Raw genomic sequence first — 19,378 nt, 5'->3', positions numbered from 1 at the left:
TTCAGTCCCTCTTCTAATAAAACACCCTAAACCCGTTTGACATTTGAACCCAAAGGAAACCAACAAATAAAGTTGGATTCCTTAGCAGCAGAAGAAACTAGAGCTGGATGAACACTTTGTAACCTTTATCATGGTGGTTTTCAGTCCTGGTCTTCACTATCCTGCATGTTTCAGGACCAGTTTCTTCATCCGACGTCCAGCTGTTGACTCTATTGTCTTCTCTCTGCGTTTGAGGCCAGTGAGGCCACCAGATGGCGCCGTAGAGCTCAATGTTTACAATAATCAATGGGACATGATCATTATTTATAGAGTGATATTGTTCAAAAAAAGACTAAACTAAAATTATATTCTGAAACATTTATGTCTATAAACCTAAATCTGCCAGAAAACTGACAGCTCAGCAGCTAAATCCTCTTGAGGCGCTTTGATATTGGGGCCCCACCAAGGTTTGTTTAAATAATGAACATCTGAAATCGCACTGAGCATGCCCAGTACGCTCTCAGCAGACATAGTGGGGCACAAATCCTGCAGCCCCAAGCTCTGATCGTCCAATCAGAACGCTGGAAATGCAGACGTTACATTAGGGCTGGGCGATATGGATTAAAAAATAAATCTCCGATTTTATCATACCAAATCCAATTAATCGATTTTTCCCTCCTTTTTATGTCATAAAAAGAAATTATTTTAAAACCTTGCTTTTTATGTCAAGCATTTCTTAAGGGAGTTGACCTGAATTCAAAGTGCAACTAAAAACATGCTGTGAAACATGTAAAACAAGCTGGCAGCCGTGCCATTATAAACAATGAAAATATAACAAAACATTTGCTGCTAGTGGTATTACACATTGAGCTAAGAACAGGCTTCACTGCATTTGTGAACTTCAAACTAAGTTAAAAAAAAAAGTAAATAAGTAAATGAAGTACCTCGTAATATGGTAAAAAAAAAGTTTCCACTTAACAATATTTTGACAATACATTTGCCTAAACATATATTCAGCATCACATGCTGTTCTCTTCCTGGAAACCCAATGAGTGTATTGGCAAAATAAAATCCAGATTTTCCAAAAATGAAATCTTAAATACTTGTAAATTCGAAATAATCGATTAAATTTATTTATCGCCCAGCCCTACGTCACGTTTAGGTTCTGCTGGATAGTGTGAGACCATCCATGCAGATTTATTTGTATCATTTCACTTCAAAGACAACGCTTCACATGATTAAAACATTGCAAAATAAAAATATATAAGGAAGTAAAAAACAGTTAGAATAAAATGCAGGAACATTTAAACAAAATAAAACAGAATAATGTAAACTAAAAGCAAATGTTAATCTAGTGATAGTTGTCCTCGCTGGTTCACTGAAGGATAGATGTGAATAGTTTCTGTTCAATAAATTAATTATATTTGCAATTTTATGTATAAAAATGTAGTTACATTTATTAAAAAAATGGATTCTCTAGTGTGATGGTTTATGCTAATTTATCTGCTTAATTTAGCAGGTTGTATGTTTAATTGTCAGGTTGTATGCATCGTAAATGGCTGTTTTTACGTTGCATACATCGTAATGCATCATAATAAGTTATTATTATGATGCATTACGATGTATGCATCATAATAAGTTATTATTATGCTGCATTACGATGCATACATCATAATGCATCATAATAATAATTTATTATGCTTAGCAGGGTCCCCGGCTATCACTGGGCGACTCTCTTTCTCAGGAGCATCTGCTGCTATCGTTGGACTTTGGATCTGTTTATAGGTTTCTTCTTGGATCACTGATTTATATAAGTTTTTGGGAAACCCCCCCGGGGGGGGGGGGTCTTCCTTTTGATCATTTTCTCCTCTTTCAGGAATCTCACATGGAATACATAAAACTGTGCAGAAATTATCACGGTAATAATTTTGCTGCCACCAGATGGCATTCGGCAGAAGCTCTCAGTGTGGGAGGAGGAAAATCCTTGGGTCGGAGGATGGGAGGTGTTTCTCACAAGAGGAGGAGAAAAGTGGGGGGGAAAAATAAGTGGGCAGCAGAGAAAATGGACAGAAAGCTTTCCGTACGGACACGTGTGGTCAGGAATGTGTCTGTCCCGGCTTCACAAAGCAGAAGCTCTTCATCCCGTCCTCCTCTCTGCTCTCAGTCTGATCTCCTCCTTGCTTTGGCAGGAGCAGCTCCTCGCTTTGTGTCTGCAGACGTTCAGATGACTTTCTCCAGCCAAGCTCTGGACAGATGTGGAAACCGCTCTCAGCGCCAGAGGAAGCCGCTCAGATCAGCCTGGAAGCAGGCGGCTGCAGAGGCCAACCCTGAGCCTACACAGTAAGTTTTACTCCAGATTTGGTCTGCCGCCGCTCACAAACGGTCCTGCTTTAAAGAAAATGTGTTCAGGGTCTGATTTTACACACATGCACTCGCTTAAACCTTCAGTTTCTAAAGGTTAGGAGCATCAGCCCCATTGCTGTGTCTGCAGCAAGCTGGAGAATAAACAGCTAATTGGTTTTATAAAGAATGTTCAGTCAATATTTTACTCTTTACCTGCATTAAAAACAGCTGCTTTAATTCTATAAATGATGAGGAAAGTACAATCTGTGCTCCCAGCATTCAGTGATTTATTTAATTTAGCATAATTAAAAGCACAATTTTCTGCAGATGCAACTTTGAGGGTTATATTTGTGTGCAGTCTGCCTGAGCAGGACTAAAGGAAATAAAACGGTGGTAAAGTCTGTGAATGTCAGCAGCAGCTGGAAAACCCTAAAGATTTACTTTTTACCGACGTGTCAACTCATCACCGGTTCATCTCTTGGGTTTAGTCTTTTTCTGAACATAGGTCAGAGTTAATAAGCCTAAAAAACAAGCAAACAGTTCTTTGGAAGGGCTAGAGAAGAAGAACTGTGGTGAAACTGAGTGAAAAAGCAGCTAAAGTCGGAAGGAAAGCTCAGAAAAACGTTCAGAAAGGCTGAAGAAGAGCCGGAGTCTGAGGTCTGGTCAGAATTAAAGATGTTTTCAGGGTTTAAAATCTTTTCAGAGTCTGGTATCAGTTTGGAGTCTGGATTCTGTTCAGACCGAAGAACCGGTTCAAAGAGCCGAAACCCGTTTAGATTCAGGAATCTGTGTAGAGTGAGAAATTCTTAGGAATAATGAATTTGTTTTGACACAACAAACAGTTTGTGGATCAGAATCTGTTTATTATCTGGATGCTGTTAGGATTTGGAAATCTTTCGGCACCTCTTGCTGTGCAGCGGTACCGTCGCTCACTGCAAAAAGAGAACTAAAAGTAAGTAAATTTTTCTTGAAATTAGTGTATTTTTCATTGATTTGAGAAGGTAAAAATAATGAAAAATAATGGTGGAGATGAATTGTTCCCACTTTAAGTGCAAAAATCTTATTCCATTGGCAAATAATCTTATTTACCTGCTCAAATCAATGAAAAATACACTAATTTCAAGAAAATTTTACTTACTTTTAGTTCTCTTTTTGCAGTGCTGTCGTCCTGCAGCAGGGAGGGTCTGGATCCAGATCCCGGACTGAGGTCTTCCTGCACGGAGTTGGCTCGTTCTCCCTGTGCATGCTGGGTACTCTGGCTTCTTCCTACGGTCCAAAAACAGAACAGTTAAGGACCGTCTTAATATGCTGTTCAGTGCAGGACCAGCCAGAGTGATGCACTGCAAAAACATAACTAAAAATAAGTTAAAAGTTTCTTGAAATCAGTGTATTTATACTTTATTTGAGCAGGTAAATAAGATAATCTGCCAATGGATTAAGATTGATGCACTTAAAATAGGAAGAAATCATCTCCATCAACCTTTTTTAAGGGCAGTATATCTAATTATCTTATTTTAAGGGTAAAATTACTCTTTCCATTGGCAGATAATCTCATTTACCTGCTCAAATCATGGACAAATACGCTCATTTCAAGTAAATTGTACTTATTTCTACTTCTGTTTTCACAGTGTGCATCATCACCTACATCAGGCTCTTTTAAACACTTCAATAATATCTCAGTACTCCTCAGTATTTTTACAGATTTAACTAAACAAAGGAGAACAAACTGCTAAAAGTTAAACGGACCGGAGCGAGGAGAGGACTGTAGCGACTCTGACAGTCGGCCAGTTTGTTGGGAAGCAGAGAAACGAGGGCTGGACCGAGAGTTTAGGACCTGACGCTCCGTGTTGCCGGGATGAAGGGCATAAAAATGGATGGAAATGGATGGAAACGGATGGAAATGGATGGAAATGGATGGAAATGGATGGAAATGGATGGAAATGGATGGAAATGGTGGCCCAGAGGTGTTGGGGATTAGAAAGAGGAGTAGAGGATTAGAGTGGGTGGCTGCGGCGCAGCATGATGTCACAGGAATGCACCGAGCCTCGCCTTTAACAAGCCGGGAGCGCGTTGAGGACGGGCCACATCGCAGACCCATTATTAACTCTTTAATCGTCCGTTCTCCATCTGTGTCTGATGTCCGACAAACTTTTACCAGCCTGGGTAACGTCTGCAGACAGCTCAACTAAACCACCAGGCACGTGTCACCAAGGTTTGTTTTTAGTGCTTGATTTTTATCTTTGTTAGTCCCTTAGCATCCTTTTGGCTGCAATGGAGGGAAGGAAATAAAAATAGAGGAGCAGAAGATGATGGCAGGGAGTGGTAGGGACAGCGAGAACAGATGCAAAGAGAAGGATAATGACTGACGTGATGTGTGGGAAAGCTCGGCCGGGAACAGCTGGAAAGACGATGACTAACATCAACAGTGAGGTAAGATGGTGGAGGCTGGCTGCATGGAGGGCAGCTGCTTCTGTAAACCACCCTCCCTGAGCTCACTCTTATTTATGGAAGTCTGCGTCATGCTTCCAGATCTGGACTTAGATGGCAAACTTTGATTTAGCCACAAGTCAGACATTTAGCTTTTATGATTAACCCTTCTGACTCTTCCAGCTTTGCCCTGAAACTCCTTTCTGCCCCAGAACCTTCTGCAGTAAATGTTCCGGTTCTGGATAACTCTCTAAATTTCCCCCAAATCAGATGAAAATAAAACAAATAACGCACATAAGCAGAAGGTTTTCCACAGCTGTGGTTGGAAACAACAGGCTACACAACAAGTTTCAGAGCTGAACATTTTCCCTCAGCTGTATTTTTTGGGATCATCCATTTTCCTTTTATCCAAAGTTGGTCTGAAAAGGTCCTCCCTCCTCCAGGGGGCGCTCTCTGGGTCTTCCTGAGGTATTTACGGGCCAGAAGGGATGCAAACGTTGCATTACGATTGCCTCGGAAAAAGATAACAGCAGCTTCGAAAGGGGTAAACCCGAGTAAACATAGGCTACGTTCACACTGCAGCCTGAAGTGACCCAATTCCAATTTTTTTGCCCATATGCGACCTGGATCTGATCTTTTTATGACAGTCTGAACGACACAGATCGGATTTTTTCAAAAGCGACCCAGGCCACTTGGATATGTCGTCCTGAATCCGATACGTATTTGATCTCTTTAAATGCGACCTGTGTCTGTACGGCCGGGTCACATTTATCCCACCTGTACGTCACCGATACTCGACAAACGTCACTATTCTGCGTCCTGCTATGCAGAAGCAGGAAGAAAGACGACATCCATAGCGGACAACAATGAGGAGAGCAGTCAGTGGAGAGAAAGCTCCGGTTAGAAAATAAATTAATTACCACAAAATGCGCGGCAGCATTATAATCCATGTTCCACAAACACTGAGGACGCTTTGCTATGTGTGACGTCATCGCGTCCTCGTGTGCGCATGCGGGACACTTCGGTGGAACGCATTTAGTTCACACAGGCGATCACATACAAGTCGCATATATTTGGAAATGTGAACGGACACGCAAAAAAAATCTGATTTCACAAAAAAATCAAATTGAGCATTAAGACCTGCAGTGATAACGTAGCCTTAGACTCCATCAGTTTGGTCTATGGGGTTCCATTTGTGCCAAAAATATGTTTCATGGCTGCTGCTGTGCGTGACATACAAATGTTGCATTACCATTGCCTCGGAAAAAGAAAACAGCAGCTTGGAATGGGGTAAACCCGAGTAAACACAGTTAACACAGATGGAGAAGTCGGGATTCCAAAATAATAAATAAAAAAAGTTAGGATTCCAATATGGCGACAGCCAGGAAATCTGTTGCTTCCGCTACATTAACATAGATTTTAGAAGCACTCCTGCAATTGTGTCTTTTTGATATAATATGAACGTAAAAAAAAATGTTCCCGACTTTCTTGGAGGAAAGTCTGATTTCCGAGTTCCAACTGCAAATGGAATGCAGCAAAAGTCCCTCCAGAAAGGTCCAGATGTCCCACCAGTTGGACATGTCCCCTAAACCTGTGAAGGAAACGGCCTCAGATGACCTCTCTCTGAGATAAAAGGCAGCTCACTGCACAAAGGGAACTAAAAGTAAGTAAAATTGTCTTGATACTGGTGTGTTTGTCCTTGATTTGAGCAGGTAAATAAGATTATCTGCTAATGGAATGAGCATTGTGACCCCTAAAATAAGATCATTAGATATACTGACCTTGAAATAAGCTGATGGAGACGAGTTGATCCTATTTTAAGTGCAGAAATCTGTTGGCAGACCATTTAGACTTGCCTGCTCAGATCAAAGACAGATGCACTGGTTTCAAGAAAACTTTACTCACTTTTAGTTCTCTTTTTTGCAGTGACGCTCTACTTCAGGCTCTGCTGGATGCTTTAGCTGTGAAGCAGAACTCAGCCAGCCATCAGAAGAACCTCCTTGTAGCTGATTGTATCCAGGATCTCTTTCTTTTCGGTCGTGATCCGTGTCCCGTGTCCAGGAGCAGAACACAGCAGAACAATAACAAACCATCATCGCTCCACCGCCGTGGCGTACATGCTGAGTCTGGTTTAAACCACATTCTGGAGCTGAGTGCGTTAATTATGTTCCACACATCTAAGGACAAATCTGACTCAGACGTAACAGCCTCTCTGCCTCCAGCCTTTCCAGCACGTCAGAATTTTTAAGAGCTTTTCTAATTGTTCCGTCCGGATCGTTAACATTTAACAGCAACTTTAGAGTCTGTGATGGAAACATTGGATTTTTTTTTTTCTAATTTCTCTGACGGGGTGAATTTACTGGGCCGTCTTTATTGTTGTTGTTGTTGTTGTTGGATACTGGCACCAAATATCCTACTAAATGCATCATTGTGAGAAGTTAAAGCTGGGATGGCTGTAAAGTTCTCCTGCTAATTTAAACGCGTCTCTGGATGAGATGTTCAGTTCAAGGATGATTATCAGGACCAGGTGAGTTCAGACAGAAAGACGACTTTTTAGTCCAGGTAAGTCTGAACTCTGACAGAAACATGCATAAAAAAAAAAATCACATTTCTTTAACAAACAGAGCAGACAAAGATGGCTGCAGTAAAGACGTGAGCTAAACGCTGAAATAGGAACACGGAACCGTCTCACAGGATGAAGGAAAGTTGGATCAGCAGCAGGACTGGAAAGTTCTGGAAAGTGGAAAAGTAAGCAGCGCTGCACGTTTTCCACTCCTCCTGAATGAAGCCTGTGTTTTAGTCTCTGCTGCGGCTGGCCCATGTGCAGCGTGGCACACCAGCTCATGCCAGCGGCAGCAGCTCGGCCCGGGACCACTGCTCTCCATTAAAACCCAATAAGTGGCTCAATTACGCGTCTGTGTGTGTGTGTGTGTGCGTGAAACTGAGGCTGGATGGGAAATGAAAAGGAAGGTTCAGCTGGAGCTGCTGGCCTCCATATGTTGTAAAATCCAGCCTGGGCGCCGCCGCAGCTTCCAGAAAGCTCCTCTCTGCTGAAATCTGCACTAAGATTTTCAATTCTCAGACTTTTAATGTTGTTTTTTTTTTCGGTTTTTCCAGCTCGACCCGTCCCTCCTCGCTCAGCTGCTTCCAGTCGGTGAAGATGTAGTCGGCTCGGCCTCCATGGAGATGTCTCCAAACGCGGCGCGCTCCGCCTTGCTGCCCTGGTTGCTGTGTTTGGCGGCGGCGCTGACCTCCGACCTCCAGCCGATGGCTTCCGCCCCGTCGCACGGCGCTCCTAACAACGCCACGCTGCTGTTCGACAGCGGCGCCGGCCTCCGCAACTGCAGCTGCTCGGCGGCCGTCCGGGACTGCGACGAGGCGCGGGCCAACTCCCGGTGCCGGTGCCACAGCGTCCTGCGGACGGCGCTGCCCGGCTCGGGCCTGGGGCGGCCGGGCAGCCTGACGGTGTGGGTGAGGGAGCCCTGGGTGCTGGAGGAGCTGCTGAACGGCAGCACGGTCGCTCACCTGCGCCTGTCTCTCTGCGGAGCGGAGCCGCTGCAGAGCCGGCAGCTGGTTCTGCTCGGGTTACGGACCCTCAGAGTTCACAGCGCCGCTCCGGGAGCTCCGTATCCCAACCAGGAGGTGCGGGTTTGGGCGGCGGAGCTGGACGAGTCCTCTTCCCTCCACATGGCCCTCCTGGATGTGGGCGCGCTGAACGGACGCTCGGCTCTGAAGGCCTACAGCGTCATCGGGCCGCCTCTCCAGGCCTTCTCGCAGTTCTTTCCACACCTGGGTTTCCCGTCAGCTCCGACGTCTTCTGATGCGCCGGACGAGCCTCTGGAGTCCAGGAGAAACTCGTCAGAACCTTTACGGAAGACGTTCACCACATTTGTGTACTGACGCGTCCTCCATCCGCGGTCAGGATCCACGGGAATCATTCTGTACACAAGAATAATTTCTGCTTACTGTCATTTTAGCAGAAATGTGCTTTTTAAAAGGCTGAAATCAACAATCAATGGACTCCTATTTCTTGTCCTGAGAGGAATCACTCTCAGGAGATTTGTCCTCTTGTTTGCAGTTTGAGAATATTTTCCAAAAGTTGCAGCTTTTTATTTATATTTCATTAAATATTTATCATTTTAATAACAAAGCTTGTTTCAGACCCTAAATTGATTTCCTGTGCTAACAACCAGGCGTTCATGAACTCTGTGCTGCGGCATTAATATGAAGCGTCCTGCAGAAAATGTCAAAGCTGCACACAAACATGCAGCTTCATGTCATCCTGCATGAATCTGTCTGACAGGAGTCTAACGCACGGCTGGGATGTAGAGGCGTGCCTCCATCCTGGTTTACCTGCTCTGTCAAGTTTTACTCCGTTAATTGACGTATTTCCTGCTTAGTTTTTTATAATCTCGTGCTTCCTGGTCATCTTTGCTGTCGTGGCTGTGTGTAATATTTGTTTTTACCATTCTCCTTCATGCATCCTTCTGGCCTCTCTTTCTCCTTTTACCAGTCGTGCCGTTATTTTTTCCCTCGGTTTTGGATCTTATTTTAGGTTATTTTGGATTATTGGTGCCCCGTGTTATCTTCAGTTAGCCTTTTTCAGTCTGTTTCTTTATAAGTCAGCTCTAGATGTGCTGTTTTTACTTTTATTTTCTCACATTGTGGTTTCAGATTGTAATTTTAGATTTTTTCTTTATGCATTTTCAGGTTTTTTTTGCATAATTTTAAGTTTTCCTTGCAGTTTAATAAAGTTGGTTTGTTCTTCTATTCGCCTTTGGGTCCTTTATGCAACGATACGCCGCCACAGCATTTCCCTAAACTTTGACACAGATATGCTTTTGTTAAGAGTTTTTTGTTGTTGTTTTTTACCTTTCTGTGCATTAATTACTGTAGCATTCATGATTTAATCTCTAAAATAAACCAGTCTACCAGAGAATTTCTGCACACAAACACTGCAGCTATGGCGTGCTCCAATGATGCATCAGTCCTCCATGCGGCGTCTAAAAATAAGTAAAATGTTCTTAAAATTTGTGTATTTGTCCTTGATTTGAGCAGGTTAATAAGATTATCTGCCAATGGAATTAGTATTTTGACCCCTGAAATAAGATAATTAGATATACTGCACTTGAAATAAGATGATGCAGATGAATTGTTACTATTTTAAGTGCAGAAATGTTATTCTATTGGAAGATCATCTTATTTACCCGCTCAAATCAAGGAAAAATACACTAATTTTAAGAACATTTTTACTTATTTTTAGTTCCGTTTTTGCAGTGTAGCGCACAACTTACTCCCTTTCCTGTCAGCCTACATTGAAGAAACGAGCCTCTAGCTCTACACAAGAAAAACAGAAAAAGATTATTAAAAAAAGAGCAAGAGCTTCTCATCTCTGAGACCTTATGAGGTTTATATATTTGATTAAAAAAGAGAAAACCTGCATTTAAAGCAAGGATCTGCAATTCTTCTGGAAATTTCCCCAAGTCCCTTTTTGAATAAATGTGCAAAACCGTCTTTCTGTTGTTCAGGGGGATCGAGTGGAAGAAAATCTCCAAATCCACTCTGGTCTTATTTCTTTCTGCTGAAGCCTTCCTCTTCTTCTCGTAAACACGAACGCACGGCTGTTGTGCAACGACAGGTTCGGTTTGGCTGCCAAGGCGCCAAGGGCAATTATTCATGAAGTTAGTGATTTTATCTAAAAGTACCACCAGTCGTGGCACCAACCCATCGTAAGGAAATACTCGCCATTTTTGTTTGATGTTTCATGTGAGCTCATATTTTCTAAAAGGCTGGTTTTGAACCAGATACACCAGGAGGCGCCACAGGGTGTTTTCTTCCCAGAATGCTTTTCTGCACATAAAGGCCGGGCTTTCCATGTTGGCCAGCAGTGCTTCTGGCCTTGGAGACTCTGCTGAATCGTGAACTCTGTCCTGAACTGAAGTAAAGTTAGCTTCAGATGTTCCGGGTTTCCTGAGCCCTCCTGGATGAGCCGTTGATGCTCTCCTGGAGTGATTTCAGGCTTGAAATGGCTTAGCACCTAAATCCATCACAGACTTGTTATCAGGGCATCAACCCTCCAGACCACTCAGGTCTTCTGGCTCCAGCCTGCTCTGCAGAACCAGAACCAGAACCAGAACCAGACATGGAGAAGCAGCGTTTAGTTCCTATGCTCCACTGATCTGGAACAAACTCCCAGAAAACTGGAAAAGTGCTGAAAGCCTGAGCTCACATTTAAGATTTTAATTGTTCTATTTAAACTGTTTTACTGAAACATCGTTAGTTCACTTTGTAGTCCAACTGTTTTTAATGTTTGCTTTTAGTTTCTATTTTCCCATGTTCCTACTTGCTTTTATTCTGTTTTATTGTCCTGTATTTTATTCATGTAAAGCACTTTGCATTGTCTCTGTACTGAAATGTGCTATACAAATAAATTTGCCTTGCCTTGCCTTAAACATTTAATGAAAAATTAATTTTGATCTGCAATGGTTTACAACTCCCTTTCCTGTAGAAAATTGCGTTTTCTCATAATTTGTGGAACAGGTAAATAAGAAATTATTATTTGATATTTTAGCTTTTTAAAAGTTACATTTCTTTGACCCTCCAGTACTTTTGAATTGACAATTTTTACCCATGTGACGAAGAGCTTGGACACCCCTGAAGTTTAAGGAAGATTAAGATGTCTATTTTCCCCAAATTTGAACTGGGGAATAAATTTTAAACCTGAACGTCTCACTAAATGAGCTTTAATCTGAACTGATCAACTGTCAAAGTTTTTAATCAAATAATGAGGACAATATCAAGTAAACTTATTTTGTTTCATATTATTCATACAAGTTCAGTCTCTGTCTTAATTGAAACATTTCTCTCACATAAAGAATATTCCTGAATGAGATCTGGAGATGTCGTTTTAATAAAAACATAAGGAATTTTTATATTCTGCCTTGCATAATCATTTCTGTGGCCTGTGCTGCACCTGCTGATGAAAACACGATGTGCCGTGGCAGCTGAATGCTGCTGGAAATCGTCCAGAGGCTGCGGAGCCGAGCGGCCCCAGAGTCCGCCGCTGCACTTTATTCTCTCTGGGAGAAAGAATCCGCCTTTATAAAGTGATTTACAGCAATCCCCCGCTGTGACATTCATACACAGTCCTTTTACAGAGAGATAAACGAGCGAAGGAGACAGAGGAGAGGAATGGGACAGCGTGTAATGATCCGGCTCAGTAGGATCTCTGTGCCGAAGGCTGCTGCGTTTGTCCAGCTGGACGTCCTGACTGCAGATGGCCCCAATAAAACAAGTTGTTTTGAAACAGGTTGAACAAGAGTCCCAGGGTCAGGAGCCAACAAATCCTCCTCTCTCTGGATCAAAACAAGGAAACGGTGCCGGTTTGGTCTGGACGAGCCCGGCTCTGAGCGACTGCAGTTCTGTGGTGGAGGAGCGGGAAGTGGAAGAGTCACAGCGTCTGAAATGAGTCTTTGTTCCTGAGGGTTTGGCCGCCTGGCTTTAAACCTAATGACAGGCCGAACAGAAACAAACCCACCCTGGAACGGTCCTTCGCTCTCTGGATCCAGCTCATTTCCTGTGAGAGGTTGCTGACAAACAGGAGCCAGAGCTGTGCAACATCACTGCAGCAGATCACCGAAGCTCTGGGTCAGGGCGCTGCAGCATTAAACCACACACAGACCTCTTTAAAGGGCTCAAAGGGGCCTTTTGTGAAGGCATACAGGCAGGAAAACATGCATCTCTTTCCTAAATGAAGTCACCTCTTCTTGAGATCAGCTACGTTGCTGAACCGTCCCAACATGGACTCCTCTGTACCTCAGAGAGGTACCGCTGTGGTTGCCTTTAGGCCATCGGCAGCAGATCCTTCATGCTCTGGGCGTTTCTGTAGACCAGGCTTGTTTGTTGTCAGCATTACATTGATGCTGGATTGAGTCAAGATGTGGATGATTTGGTGGGTGAGTCAACAGTCTGAAGTGATTGCAGCGTCCCTCTAACAAGCCTGGAAGCTTTACTGCGGTGAGACGTTACGGCAGGGAGACGAGGTCTGGGAAGGCAGTTTATACGAATATGACATGGCTTCCCATGTGGAAAATTATATTGCTCCAGTCTGCTAAGGTGCAGAAGGATAGACAGTCGGTCAGTTTGTTGTGGAGTACCAGAGGGTACTGGAGGTGAGCCACCACCAGAGACAAACAATTTACTTACTCCAGTCTGATGTGGTGAGGAAGGATAGAGGTCAGTTGGTGTGTTGCAGAGCACCACAGGGCAGTCAGGAGGATGTTGTTGAAGGTTGTTATAGTGAGGAAAGATTGAAGCTTGGCTGCTTCTTTGGTCGGTTTGTCAGTCTCCCTATTGGTTGGTTGGTTGGTTGGTTGGTTGGTTGGTTGGTTGGTTGGATGGTTGGTTGGTTGGTCAGTCTCCCTATTGGTTGGTTGTTGGTTGGTAGGTTGGTTGGTAGGTTGGTTGGTTGGTTGGTTGGTTGGTTGGTTGCTTGGGTGCTTGTTGCTTGGTTGGTTGGTTGGTTGGTTGGCTAGTTCATTGGTCGGTTGGTTAGTCTCCCTATTGGTTGATTGCTTGCTTGCTTGCTTGCTTGCTTGCTTGCTTGCTTGCTTGCTTGCTTGCTTGCTTGCTTGCTTGCTTGCTTGCTTGCTTGCTTGCTTGCTTGCTTGGGTGCTTGTTGCTTGGTTGGTTGGTTGGTTGGCTAGTTCATTGGTCGGTTGGTTAGTCTCCCTATTGGTTGATTGCTTGCTTGCTTGCTTGCTTGCTTGCTTGCTTGGGTGCTTGTTGGTTGCTTGGTTGGTCGGTTGCTTGGTTGGTTGGTTGGTTGGTTGGTTGGTTGGTTGGTTGGTTGGTTGGTTGGTTGGTTGGTTGGTTGGTTGGTTGGTTGGTTGGTTGGTTGGCTGGTTCGTTGGTCAGTCTCCCAGTTGGTTGGTTGGTTGGTTGGTTGGTTGGTTGGTTGGTTGGTTGGTTGGTTGGTTGGGTGCTTGTTGCTTGGTTGGTTGGTTGGTTGGTTGGCTGGTTTGTTGGTCGGTTGGTCAGTCTCCCGGTTGGTTGGTTGGTTGGTTGGTTGGTTGGTTGGTTGGTTGGTTGGTTGGTTGGTTGGTTGGTTGGTTGGTTGGTTGGTTGGTTGGTTGGTTGGTTGGTTGGTTGGTCAGTCTCCCGGTTGGTTGGTTGGTTGGTTGGTTGGTAGGTTGGTTGGTAGGTTGGTAGGTTGGTTGGTTGGTTGGTTGGTTGGTTGGTTGGTTGGTTGGTTGGTTGGTTGGTTGGTTGGTTGGTTGGTTGGTTGGTTGGTTGGTTGGTAGGTTGGTCAGTCTCCCTATTGGTCGTTTGGTTGCTTGGTGGGTGTGCTGTAAATCTCAGCCAACTATTGTCTAAAGCAGGGGTGCTCTACCCTGCTCCTCATTCACTGTCCTGCATGTTTTGGATCAGTCTCTGTTCCAGCTCACCTGACTGAAATGACAGCATTACCTCCTCATTGGCCACCAAGTCCTGCCGGATCCTCTTAATCATCCATTCATTTAAGTCAGGTGCATAGCAGCATGGAGACACCTAAAACATGAAGAATAAAGGTCCCCCAGGACCAGAGTGGCGAACCGTTGATCTAAAGCACCACTCTACCCCCCTTCTGCTATAATGCTCCCTGGTACCAAATCCTTCCCAGGTAAGGTGAGGTAAAGTACATGATGGAAGTGAACACCCAAACCATAAGATTAGACAATCCTGTTTAATTGCTAGGTGATGATTCTCCCATCTCCAGTTTTCCCTTCTTGGACCACCTTTGATCCCTGCAGAGTGGAAGCATCAAACCGAGCTTCAGATGTGGAGATGTTTTAGACTCTACCATGATGCTGCATGATATGTCCCATTCATAGAGGGGATTAAACCAAAATAAACCAGGATTATGATCTAATCCTGGTTTATTGTTGTCATGAAGGCAAAAGTATGTGCATCACCTACGCTGAAAAACTTTAATGTTGCAACAAGCTGTTTAACAGAACAGCTGGGAACTTTCCTCTGGTTTTTAATGTATTTTTAGATCATCATAATTCACTCATCTCATCTGATTCCCGCAACTATAGCTAAAGTCTAAAAATAGATCCTCGCAGAGCTGTCCAGCCTTTTCTATATAAACTCTGAATCACTCGGCGCTCCGACTGTCTGCACTTCAACACATTTTCTGTTTCGCTTTGAGTCAACAAAACATCTGTTCAGTTTTTCACAAGATGCTTTTTTTCCCCCCCTTCTTAACTGGAACCGTGTTTGCTTATGTAACAGAGAGTCCTACCAACTGATTCAGTTCACCTCAGTTCACTCTGACTCTGTTTTGTCTGTGAGCTGCAGCTGAACGTATGAAGAAAAGTAACCAGGCAAGTTAATGTGTGTTTAAATTAAGGAATTTTTCTTCTTTCTGCAGCAAAACCCTGGAAACAGACAAAGAAAAGCTGAGCAGTAAATTGTGCTGGTAAAAAATAAACGGCAAGCAGGGAAAAACTTTTAAATCCTATGCTGTACTGGCTATAAACTTGCTATAAAACTATAAAGAAAATAATGATAATCTGGATTTGAGACACAAATAAGTTTTATTGTTCAGTCGTGTTTGGGATATGGAGTTTGTTAGCTGAGGAAGTGATGGTTTTACAGCTCTGTAGCGCCACCCAGAGGCAGAGGGCAAGTTTGATTGTGTTGCACTTTGCACATTAAGAACATTCAAAATGCTTTACATAAAAAGATTTATATATAAAAATAAGATCAAAAGTTTAAAAACTGATTTTAATAACATATAAAAATAAATATCATCTTTGGACCAGAGTCCTCAAAAAATAAACTTCTTAATCAATCACTTAATCTGGATGGCATTAACTTGGCCTCTGGTAATAAAGTAAAAAATCTTTTGTTGTTTTTGACCAAGACATGTCATTTAAATCCCATATTAAACAGGTTTCCAGAGTTTCCTTTGTTCACCTCAGGAATATCGCCAAAATTAGAAACATTCTGTCCAGGAGTGATGCTGAAAAACTAGTCCATGCATTTGTTACTTCAAGGCTGGACTATTGTAATTCTTTACTATCAGGAAGTCCACAAAATGCAGTTCGAAGTCTTCAGCTGATTCAAAATGCTGCGGCAAGAGTTCTGATGAAAATCAACCAGAGGGATCATATTTCTCCTATTTTAGCTTCCCTTCATTGGCTTCCTGTTAAATCAAGAATAGAATTTAAAATCCTCCTTCTCACGCATAAAGCCCTTAATAATCAAGCTCCATCATATATATTATAATACCCTATATCTATAATAATCTATAATGCCACAGTCGACAGTTTAACAAACTCTCCTGTGTCCGTGGCTTCTGAACTCCACCAGGGCCTGTAATGAATTTGCTAATTTCTTTACTGAGAAAATCCTAAAGATCAAAGAATCAGTTTGTACATCCAGATCAAGTTCAGAACCAAAGATCTATCCAACTAGAACTTATCCTGACAGAACGCCCCAATTCAGCCAAATAAACTACAAAAGCTTAGAGGAAATCATTCAGCAGCTAAGTTCCTCCTCCTGCTGCCTTGATGTTCTACCCACAGCTTTCTTAAAGAAAGTTTTGCCTGTCGTAGCATCTGATTTGACTCAGATAATAAACACGTCCCTTCTGTCAGGGATTGGACCTCAGTGCAGCATTGATACTGTCAATCTCTCCATTCTGTTAGAGCGCCTGGAAAACTGGGTCGGCCTTTCTGCTACAGCTTTCCACTGGTTTAAATCCTACTTGAAGGTCTTTTTATGCCAGTAGGTCCTTTTTCATCAGAGATAACAAAGATCACATGTGGGGTTCCTCAAGGGTCCATCCTGGGTTCCTCCTCTTCAATATCTACATGCTCCTCTAGCTCAGATCCTAAAAAACAACATCAGCTACCATCACTATGCAGACGACACACAGCTCTACATCACCATGTCACCAGGTGACTATGAACCAGTTCAGCCTCTGAGGAAATAGAAGGAATAAATGCATGGATGCTATCTCTGTAGTTATACTGCTATAGGCTTAAGGCTGCTGGAGGACATCAGGGTCTATTTCTCTCACTCTGCTGAGTTCTCCTACTGCTCTCCAATCTGCATTATTTGTTGTTATTTCAGCTTTTAACTTTTTGTTCTCTGTCATTTTTCTCTTCATAGAAGGTACACCTGGTCTGGTGTTCTGTTAGCTGTGACATCATCAGGGGAGGCAGATCATCCTCTATTACCATCTAACATAGAAAGTACTCCTGGGTCAATGTGAGCTTCTGTGCTTTCTGTGTCTCTGCTCTGTCTTCTCTAACATAGAAAGTACTCCTGGGTCAATGTGAGCTTCTGTGCTTTCTGTGTCTCTGCTCTGTCTTCTCTAACATAGAAAGTACTCCTGGGTCAATGTGAGCTTCTGAGCTTTCTGTGTCTCTGCTCTGTCTTCTCTAACATAGAAAGTACTCCTGGGTCAATGTGAGCTTCTGAGCTTTCTGTGTCTCTGCTCTGTCTTCTCTAAGCCCCAGTGGGTGGAGGCAGATGAGCGTTCACACTGAGCCTGGTTCTGGTTCTGCTGGAGGTTCTCCTCCCTGTTAAAGGGGAGTTTTCCTCTCCACTGTCGCTTCATGCATGCTCAGTATGAGGGATTGCTGCAAAGCCATCAACAATGCAGACGACTGTCCACTGTGGCTCTACGCTCTTTCAGGAGGAGTGAATGCTGCTTGGAGAGACTTGATGCAACCTGCTGGGTTTCCTTAGAGAGGAAACTTTTGACCAACCTGGAGGATCTGATGGAGTCTGACTTTGGAAAGAGCCGTGAAGATGATATTATGTTAATTGGCACTATATAAATAAAACTGAATTGAAATTGTTACAATGCATATTAGTAGATTACTGAATGCATCAGTAATTTAAAAAGTTCTCGGTCTTGACTCAAAGTAATTGAAAGTTTCAGCATCCCTGAATGCATCTGATGCATGACAGAGAGGAAGCCAGTAAAGATCTAAAACTGCAGCTGTATGGTCCACTCTCTTGGTCTAAGGAAGGACTTGGGTGGCAGCGTTCTGAACTAAAAGCAGTTTGATGGATTTTTTTAGGGAGACCATTTAAAGAAGTCCGGTACAGAAGTCCAGTCCACTGAAAATAAAACCATGGGCAAGATTTAAGTCCTGCAGACACATTAGTCTTTTAATCCTTGGTATTTTATTTAGGTGATAATAGATGGACTTCATTACTGAATTAATAAGGGTGTTAAATTCAGGCCTGAGTCCAGAACCACCTCCAGATTTCTGGCTTGGCTTTTTGTTTTAGCTTTACTGCTTGAAGCTGAGTGCTGACTTTTAATCTTTCTTCCTTGGCTGTGAACAATATTATTTCAGTTTTGTCTTCATTTAACGGGAGAAAAGTCTGGCACATCCACTCATTGATTAACGCATTTGATCAGTGTTAATATAGTGGAATATAATCTCCTGGTGAGACGGTGACATAGATGAGTGCGTCATCTGCATAGTTATAGCTACACACGTTTGGGTTTTGTTTCCTCTTTTGAGCGAGCCGAGTGGGAACACATAGATGTTTAACAGAGTCCCCAGAATTGAACCATGAGGAACTCCACTTTATTTCTGTTAGCTCTCATTTGTACCTAAACATATTAAACAGCCTCTGTCTCCTAGAAAGGACTCCAACCTGACAAGTGTTGTGCCAGAAAGTGCCACGCAGTTCTTCAGTGTCGAAAGCAGAAGTGTGAACAGGTGGTAGGAAATGGGAGATGTAATTTTAGTGTTATGAGATCTAGTCTGTTTTATGTTTTAAATTTGTTTATTTTAGTTTCCTGCGTGGTTTCATTCCACCTGTTATCATTTGTATTTTTAAAGCTTTCTGTCTGTTTTCAGAAAGATTTACTTCCTGTTTCTGTTGTTAATCAGGTAGAAAGGAACCCACCTGCAGCTCACCGCTGTCATTATTCCACTCAGTGCACATGGAGGCTGTATTTTTATTTCTGTTTTATGCACATCGAATTTTATTCTAAATGACGAAACTAATAAAGGAAGACACGTTGACATCAAGATGAAGTTTTCTGCACAGTTCCTCAGGAGAGCAACACAAACAACAAATAAATGTGACTGATCCTGTCAGGATCCGCAACAACATTTTCCAGGCTAAAATTAAATAAATGAATTGTTGAATAATTACCTGTACATATTTTTAACTGAAACTGGATACAATGTGTAAATAATTTGTTGAATATGTTCGGTAGTCTCCAAAGATATCAGCTGTGGTTTCTCTGTCTCAGCCGAATTTTACCTGGAGAGGTTAAAGAAACTTTCTCTACACCGAGATGATGAAACTCTTTTTTTCATGTGGAAGAAACACAACAGAGCAGTGAGACAATCTGGAAAGCAATGCTGCTCATTAAAACTAAAATAAAGTCAACAGATCTCTGAATTCCGGGTTTTCTTATAAATCCAGACAATGTCGCTTTTTCAAGATTTTAAAGGACTAATTTCTTTCACTCTAGGAAAACAGACACTTTATTCCCGTATTTAACAGCAGGAGGCGCTCAAACATTAAAAATGAAACTTGCCAGGACGCAAGGCTGCAGTGGACGGCTGCCACCAGAAGGTGGCAGTAAGGAGTTTAATTT

At 42.8% G+C, this 19,378-nt stretch overlaps 1 protein-coding gene across 2 annotated transcripts; it reads left to right on the top strand.

Moving 5' to 3' along the window:
- The first annotated feature begins 1,995 nt into the window (after window positions 1-1,995).
- LOC105922564 (uncharacterized protein C21orf62) lies at window positions 1,996-9,519 on the top strand. Of its 2 annotated transcripts, none has more exons than XM_021314127.2 (2): window positions 1,996-2,319; window positions 7,867-9,519. In XM_021314127.2, exon 2 carries the CDS (start codon window positions 7,930-7,932, stop codon window positions 8,647-8,649), a length of 720 nt encoding a protein of 239 aa, XP_021169802.2. In that variant the 5' UTR covers window positions 1,996-2,319; window positions 7,867-7,929; the 3' UTR covers window positions 8,650-9,519. The 2 variants fall into 2 exon arrangements, with proteins under 2 accessions (XP_021169802.2, XP_021169803.2); XM_021314128.2 differs by lacking the exon at window positions 1,996-2,319 and adding an exon at window positions 7,413-7,497.
- Window positions 9,520-19,378: the final 9,859 nt, after the last annotated feature.

The sequence above is a fragment of the Fundulus heteroclitus genome, unplaced genomic scaffold (assembly GCF_011125445.2).
Source record: "Fundulus heteroclitus isolate FHET01 unplaced genomic scaffold, MU-UCD_Fhet_4.1 scaffold_53, whole genome shotgun sequence".
Taxonomy (NCBI): Eukaryota; Metazoa; Chordata; class Actinopteri; order Cyprinodontiformes; family Fundulidae; genus Fundulus; species Fundulus heteroclitus.
This window is presented reverse-complemented; position numbering and strand designations above follow the sequence as displayed.